The 8,539-nt window shown below is 38.2% G+C and overlaps 1 protein-coding gene across 1 annotated transcript; it reads right to left on the bottom strand.

Annotated features, from left to right (window-relative positions):
- Positions 1 to 800: 800 nt before the first annotated feature.
- LOC120275414 (subtilisin-like protease) lies at positions 801 to 6,445 on the bottom strand. The gene is made up of 2 exons (XM_039281983.1): positions 6,327 to 6,445; positions 801 to 3,030 (listed from the first exon to the last, which is right to left on the bottom strand). Exons 1-2 carry the CDS (start codon positions 6,443 to 6,445, stop codon positions 801 to 803), a joined length of 2,349 nt encoding a protein of 782 aa, XP_039137917.1.
- Between the last annotated feature and the right edge of the window lie 2,094 nt (positions 6,446 to 8,539).

Below are 8,539 nucleotides of genomic sequence, written 5' to 3'. Positions count from 1 at the left end.
GGATTGCAATTAATAATCAATGTAAAAGCATGAAAGATCCACAAACAAATTCAATCAAATCATAAACCCTAGAGTTCATCTATGCCCAAACACCATGAAAATTAGTTCTCCATTATTGGAGGACAACAATCCAATCCAAATGAAATAAATACATAAATAGAATAACAAAATTCCCTTAAAGCTTGCAAGCTCCTTGGATGGATGAAGTTCTTCGCCGAGATCTCTTCATGAACGGCTCCCTTGAAGCTTTGAACCTTCGATTAATCTCTTCCTCTTGCTTTTTTCCCATGGAGAAATGTTGTAAAAGCCCTTCAAATCACCACCCAAAGGGTGACCATAGAGTAGAGAAGAAGATCCCCCAAAAGCCCTAGTTTCTGGGTTTTTATAACTCAGAAATAAGGGTTCTTATGGCCTAATCTTCTCGGGTTGACTGTTACGCCCATAATAGTCTCATAACAGTCCATGCAATCGTGATTTACTATAGTACCATGAATATTGCACTACTATAGTAATTGCTTGTAATAGCATCCGCAAGCCTGACCATAGGTCACACTAAAAACTTTGTGTTTCTTCCAAAATTGGCTTAAATCACCTCAAAGTTGTTATTCTTGATCTATATATCTTCATTCTAGCCTAAATACGAAATAAAAGCAAATTAAACACCAAATTCAATCATATATTCAACAATTACATGCAAAGTGCTATAAATGATAATAATCAAATACATTCATTCAAGAACTTATCAAGTATTTATTAACTAAGAAATTAACTTGAACTCAATTCTCAATTTAAAACTTTTTTCAAATGATAGTAACCGATATAGGGCTCCTTACAAAATGCTTGCCAGAGTCTAGTTTAAGTTGTCCATCCCAGACATGGTCTTTGATTAAAGGCATCCCCTTGCTACTAAATTCAAGGGTGATGTTCTTCTCCTCACCAATACTTGAAAATTGAATCGAAGCTGGAGAGACAACCACTCTAATTCCATTTGGTTCTTCAACATCTATGTTGTAAAGCTCATTAGCATCCCCGACATTTGTTAGTGTGCGATGGATGGACTTCATTGTTGAGGAATTTAGAGATATTGATATCGAAGGATAGTTAAGATTCTCAGGAGCAATGCTGCCAACAACAGAACATTGTAGTGAATTGCCTGCGACAATCGAAAGTTGTGTGTCATTATATCCTAGACCACATAGGTATTGAAGATAGTGGTCTGTGCTTATATCATAAATTAGTCCAGGGTCATTGGCTATAAGGGGATTCACTTGCCCTGAACCTATGTCAGCCAATTTTGCATAATCCTGATAAGCGTCATCAAAAATTGGGTTTCCATCAAGATCAATTCTGTTAGCAGTTGTCATGATTGTAGACCTAATTGCTGATGTTGACCAGTTCTTATGAGTATTCTTGAGTAGTGCAGCAATTCCCGCAAGATGAGGTGCAGCCGTTGATGTACCACTCATAGATTTGAAAAATGAGCCTGAAGGAAGATTGGGAAATGGTCCAGGTGCAGATGGAAAAGAGGAAAGGATATTCACCCCAGGTCCAAGGATATCCGGCTTTATTATACCACCATTATAAGCATGTGGGCCTCTTGAAGAGAAGTAACTAACGGTGGGACATGGCCGAGCTCCAAACTTTGTACCATTAAATGCAATTGTTGCGGTTGCCATTGAGGTTGAGTTTAGGAAGTAATCCACAATTTTGACCGCGGTACTATAGTTGACATGAACTGTTGGAACTACATGATCATCAGCAAAAGTGGTAGATCCACGAAAAAAACCATTCAACACTATCATCCCTGCCCCTCCGGCATCTTTGACATTAATGCTCATGTCTTTGTATGAGCCTCCCTCCATCGAACACAAAACAATCTTTCCCTTTACCTCAACATTATTGAAGGAGGTATTCTTGCATCCCAGTGTGCCATTATGCCCTGGATAGCCCGGGAAGATCATGTTACCAGTGGCATTGAATGTGCTTGGCTGGTAGCCAAATTCTCCTTCAACTTCCACAAGGTTTCCAAGTCTAACAGTGCCTTTAAATCTCCTATCATGGCTACTAGCTCCAACAGTAAGGATCCATGGAGCACCATTATCCCAAAGAGAGCTTGGATAAGGACCTGTGTTTCCTGCAACCATACAAACAAATATTTTCTCTCTAACAGCTGAGAATGTAGCAATCATTATATCATCATCATAGAACGGAGAATGGTTTAAATCTCCTAGGGAAAGATTGATAATATCCACTCCATTTTTAATGGCTTCATCTATGGCTGCCGCAACATCTGTACCACTACAGCCTTTTTTATCGCAAACCTTATATGTTGCAAGATGAGCTTTAGGTGCGATTCCTGATGCAGTGCCCTTGGCAAGCCCAAGAATATCAGCGTTATCTACAAAATTTCCGGCGGCAATGCCAGCAACATGAGTTCCATGCCCATCTTTCTTATCATCTTTTGGTGAAGGTCTTCTTGTGCCACTAAATCCCAAAGCACCAATGAGCTTGTTGTTGCATAGTGTTTTGTTATGGAAGCCACAAGTCCCACTCCATTTTAGGGGTTTAGGTGGCATTGTGCCATCATATATGAAAGAAGCATGGTTGGGAGTGATGCCACTGTCAATAACACCAATGATGACTCCTGACCCCATGAACGAGTCAGGCCATAAACCACTTTGACGGTTTAAACCCAAGAAATTTGGTGTATGGGTTGTGGCGAGCTTTAGTGTCTTAGATGGCCTGGCTATCAAGAACCCTTCCATGGACTCCATGGCTTTCACTTCTTCTAAAGTTATTCTTGCAGCGAATCCACTAATTGCATGACGATATGAGTGAACCAAGCGTTGTTCACCAGTATCAAGAGTAGTGTTTGGCAAGAAAGATCTATGCCAATGTTCTAGATCTTCATCACTGAGCAACTCATGGTGCATGGGCCTTCGAACATGAACAATATAGGTGAGAAGTTGGTTGTCTTTCTTGTAATTTTGGTCATCAAGAACTGAAGTTAGCAGGCTGCCATAACCATGCCTGTTAAAGGAATTTAAGGATTGGAAAAGGAATAAGACATAAAGCAATGTAAACAATTTATATTTTCCCATTAGGACTCAATAAGAGAATAAAGCTATAGAGAGGATTGCTTGTAGAAATTGAAGGGAGGAATGGTTCTTATATACACACATCAATTAGAGATCTAAGAGCATGTCTAATAATTTCCACTCAATGCATTCCATGTTCTCCACAATATGCTAGGGTATCCCATGCTTCCCTATGTTTCTCATAAGTAGCTTCTTGCTCTTTGTATGACAAACAAGTTTTGGTATCCTATATACAGTGTAGTATTGGTATTGATCCTTCCAGCTAGCAGTGCCTCTAGGGAGAAGATAAATAAAAATCATTATTTCTTTTTTTTTTTTGACAAAGGCAACAAGCGGCACTACACAAGGGGGTGTCAATGGGTAGACATGTACAGTGATGGACCAATTACAGTGGCTTAACGACCCCTTAGAAATTTATTAACTCAGTAAGACATCACAATTTGGCGATTAGAATCCTACCAAATGCACATACAAAAAATATTATAAGAACCAAACCGAGTTAGTAAATTCCCCTGCCATTCAACCCTAGAGGGGAGAGAGACGACATCCTCCCACAAGGGACCCATGAATAGTAATGTTATAGTATTCTATAATGTATAAAAAGTATTACAATAGTGATATCAACCCAGGGATTTGACCCTAGGTCTGCCCATTCACCATTCCCATAACATTCCACTACATCAAGTAGTGGTTGTTAAAAAAAATTATGATTTCTCTAATGTGATGAAACCAAATCATATATTGAAGTTTTATTTATTTATTATAAAAGTCGATAAATCATAGCTTTATTCATTAGACTTTAACTTAGTCTCATTGGTCCACCATCACAATGTAGTATGTTGAGGGGTTTGCTCTCTTAGATAAAGGGTAAATAAGCCGAGTGTACGATAGTTTATCCATGTTGTCAAGAATAAAAAAAAACAAAAATCTCATTGATCAAAATTTTTTTTAAAATAATGGTGTTTTCACAAATTAAATTTATCAAATAGATTTTTCAATAAATTGAATATTTCTTTATATTGTATTTTATAATATTTATATTTTTTATCAAGAAAAACATAATGCTTGTTAATAAGTTCAGATGCCTATTTAGTAAATTAATATTATTTATTTCAAAAATAGAACTTATATCAATATCATTGCCAAGAATAATTTTAATTTTTTCCAAGTACATTTATAAATTTTATTTAAAAAGGTACATGGTTATGATGCTTAAATTTTATTAACATTAAGGAATCACAAAGGAATATTTAAATTTTATTAACTATTTATACTCAGGAAGACAAAAACAAAGGGGATCTAAATTCATGAGACTTAGCAATTTCCCAACAATTAGTCAATGAGCTTAATCTTGTTGATCCTCCTTTGCATGGAAGCATCTTCACGTGGAAAAATAGCCAAAATAACCCAATCTGGATTCTTCTAGACAAATTTCTTTACACTCATGATCGGCTCTCTCTTTTTCCTAATAATCATCTTTCTTAGAGGTACTAAATACAACTCCATGAATGAGCAAAATGAAAGTTGCGTTAACTTCTCAGTTCGCTCTTCCCAGATTTGGATCAGATCACACCCTATTTGCCTAGATGTTGGATCTTTCTCCCCATGTTCACGTATCTTCAGATTTGAGAAATCTTGGTACGCCAATGAACAATTAGGCAACCTCATTCAGGATTGGTGGGTTAACTCAAATCTTGAAGGCTGTGGGGGTATTCATTCTTTCTAAAAAGCTAGCTAATCTTAAAGCCAAACTTCACATTTGGGCTAAGGATACCTTTAGATCTACCAATCTCCTCAAAAAATGTCTCCTTACTGAATTAAACTCTCTGGATTCTGAAAGTGAAAACAAATCTCTATCTGAAGCAGAATCCAATCGTTTATCCAAAATCTGGCTTGAACTTCACTCTTTACTTAACCAAGAAGAAGTTTATTGGAAGCAAAGATCGAGAGCTACCTGGCTTAAAGAAAGTGGCTCAAATACAAGATATTTTCACCATTTAACGAATGGAAGGAGAAATAAAACTTTTATTCCTCGCATTCGTCATAATGATATTTGGGTTGAGGGAAACAAAGAAATCAGAAAAGTTTTTCTGATCACTTTCAGCATTAATTTGGCAACCCAATACATCAAAGATTCCTTTTAGACTGGCAAAACCTTTTATCTTTCAAGGAAAGAATTGATCTCTCCTCTCTTGAACTACCTTTCTCTATTTAGGATATAAGACAAGCAGTCTTTGATCTAAACGGAGATAAGGCTCCAGGGCCAGATGGCTTTCTAATTCTCTTCTTTGAAAAACATTGGAATCTCATTCAGGATACAATTGTGGAACTTTGCGATGATTTTTACAAGGGGACGATTAATTATGAGCGCATTAACTGGATTTACATTGCTATAATAGCAAAAAAGAATTCGCCTCAAGAAGTTTCGGACTTCCTACCTATAAGCTTAATTAACTCCACTTGTAAGATCATTTCAAAGATTTTGGCCTCTAGACTTAGTCAGGTTATACATCTTGTGGTTGATAACTCTCAATCTAGTTTCATAAAAGAAAGATGCATAGCAGACAACATCAAACCACTTAGGAAGTGATTTTCAACCTTCAAAAATTGAAAACCCTTGGATATGCATTCAAAGGGGACTTTGCAAAACCATTTGACTCTTTAGATTGGAACTTTCTTCTTGAGATCCTAGAGGCAAGGGGTTTTGGCACTAAATGGTAAAATTGGATTCATAAGATTCTTAAGACTGTGAAAACCCAGATTCTCGTTAATGGAACTACCCAGGGCTATTGCAGATGTAAAAGAGGTCTTAGACAAGGGGACCCTTTTTCTCTTCTTCTCTTCACCCTTGCTACTGATGTTCTTAGTGCAATGTTCAATCATGCACTGCGTTCCAAAGTCCTAATTGGTGTTCAACTTGATGACATAGAAAGCATTTGCCATTTTCAATACACAGATGACTTAATCATTTTTTCCTCTAGAGGACATGAAGACCTTCATACAGTCAAGTTAATCCTTTATCTCTTTAAAGGTTCTTCAGGCCTCTCGATCAATTATTCGAAAAGCTTTCTCTAATCTACAAAATTATGGTTACCAGCTAAATCTTCCCTCTGCTATGATCTTAAACTGTAGTAGAGACTGTCTTTCTATAACCTACCTAGGGATCAAGATTGGACACATCTTATTGGCCTGATTTGATCTTGACTCACTTCTTGGACAACAATTTACCTATCACTTGGAGGGCATCTAACTCTTATCAACTCAGTCTTTTCCACAATCCCGGTTTCCTGGATGTCAGTTTTCAAGCTCCCAGCTTTGGTGATTCTTGAAATAGATAAGATTCGCATAGACTTTCTTTGGAAAGGACTCGATCTTGGCTCTAAAGGAGTTAGACTGGTTGCTTGGAAAAGAATCTATCACCATAGAAATATGGGGGTTGGGGTATTCTAGATCTTAAGGAATTCAATTGCGCACTTCTAGGGAAGTGGTGGTGGAAGATCACAACCAACCCAAATAGCTGTTGGGCAAAAATAATCAATGCCAACTACAACACTTTTAATCCCCCTAGCGCTTTGTTTCATCCTATTCCCAGAAATAAATCTTTTTTTTGGGCAGGAGTTAATGACTCCTTACCCTCTTTTCATTTAAGCTTCTCCAAATCTATTAATAGCGGATCCAACACTTCTTTCTAGTTTGATAGATGGTACAATGGATATTCGCTGAAAGATCAATGGCCTAATCTCTTTAACGGCTGTATTTCTTCATGGATTACTCTAAGACAATTCTCTCAAGACATTAGTCACCGTGAAAGACTCTTTCACACAGCTACAATAAATGATCTTTTTCCAATGTTGAGGTCTATACTGGTCTTTTTTCAGACCAAGAGGACCTAAATATCTGGTCTTTGGAAAAAGTGGATCCTTCTCAATTAAGTCCTTCTATAAGCTGCTAATTGATGGAGGAGCTCGCTGTCCACTCTACTCTCAATTTTGGAAAGTTCATTCCCCTAGCAAAATCATGCTTTTCTGTTGGCTCATTTGGGAAGATAAAATTCTTACACTTACAAACCTTTCCAAAATTAAACGCAATCTTAATACTACTGACACTTACGTCCTTTTCCACAGAGCTTTAGAAACTATGAATCACTTGTTTATTGATTGCGAATACATGGACCGATTATGGAATTACTTCAATCATGTTTTTGGCTTGCATGTGATCCCTCCTTCCATTTCTAGCTTATGGACATCTTGGATTTCGTCCTTAGAAGCTAGATCCCGAACTTTGTGGGATCTTAGTGTTCAAGCTATTTTCTGGCACATCTAGCTAGAAAGAAATAGGTGCATTTTTCATTTGAACGCTTTACCTCATTTTACTATAATCGACAAAGTGGCTAACACGCTCATTTCTTGGTTTTCCACATCTTCTAAGGCTTATCAACAATCCCTTTCTAAAGCCTTGAAAAGGGTTAAGCGATCCCTCGATTTCATGAACGCAAGAGTCGCAGATACCCCCAGCGATATAGAGCTCAATGTAGATTAAGAGTAGTTCCCCTCTCCTTGCAGCTATGACAGGCATGTGTCACCAAACTATTGTCTTCGCCTGTCTTGCTGCTTTCATCTCTTGTCTCTCTGTCTTCTCTTTTTTCTTTCCTTGTGTTTTCCTCACCTCTAGTGAGGATTCTGTTTTATAGTCTATGACTGTTTATCTTCGCTTCTAGCTATCTATATTTGTTATACTCTTTCTACTCTCTTTTAATAAATCAGTGGTTCATCCATTATATTAATATATATATATATATATATATATAGGAAATTCATCAACTATGAACATGTATAGGATTGAATTCTAAGCATGTTTCTTGCAACCGTTGGATTTATCATCTAACGGTTCAGAAACTTGATGAAAACCATGCTTTGGATTCCATTCTCTCTCTTCATCTTTCTCTCCTCCTTTTTGTGACAAGGACGCAGTAACTTCTTCTCTTTTCCCCATGCTACTCCACCCTCTCTCCTGTAGTCGCTGCCCGGTAATCTCCGTCGTTCCGATTATCATTGTCCAGTTGTAGTTGTCTGGTTGTCGCCGCCACTAAGTCATCGCCGCAGCTCCGATTGTCGCCACCACTGGGTTGTCGCCACTTCTCTGGTTGTCACTGTCCGGTCATCGTTGCCACTTCAGTCATCGTTCCGATTGTAATTGTCCAGTTGTAGCTGTCTGGTTGTCGCCGCCACTAAGTCATCGCCGCAGCTCCGATTGTCGCCACCATTGGGTTGTCGCCACTTCTCTGGTTGTCGCTGTCTGGTCGTCGCTGCCACTCCAGTCGTCGCTGTCCGGTTTACCTTGTAATTCACTAGTCGATGCCTTGTAACCACTAAGTCGTCGCCGCAGCTCTGATTGCCGCCACCACTGGGTCGTCGCCACCTCTCTGGTTATCGTTGTCCGAT

This window comes from Dioscorea cayenensis, chromosome 2, assembly GCF_009730915.1.
Source record: "Dioscorea cayenensis subsp. rotundata cultivar TDr96_F1 chromosome 2, TDr96_F1_v2_PseudoChromosome.rev07_lg8_w22 25.fasta, whole genome shotgun sequence".
NCBI lineage: Eukaryota > Viridiplantae > Streptophyta > Magnoliopsida > Dioscoreales > Dioscoreaceae > Dioscorea > Dioscorea cayenensis.
Note: the sequence above shows the minus strand (reverse complement) of the source record. Positions and strands in the feature narration are given on the sequence as shown.

Coding starts and splice junctions, on each gene's coding strand:
- LOC120275414 (XM_039281983.1), bottom strand. CDS start 6,445: ATGCGAATCTTATCTATTTCAAGAATCACCAAAGCTGGGAGCTTGAAA. Junction 3,031..6,326: donor AGATGCCCTCCAAGTGATAG/GTAAATTGTTGT, acceptor TTCCTTTAACAG/GCATGGTTATGGCAGCCTGC.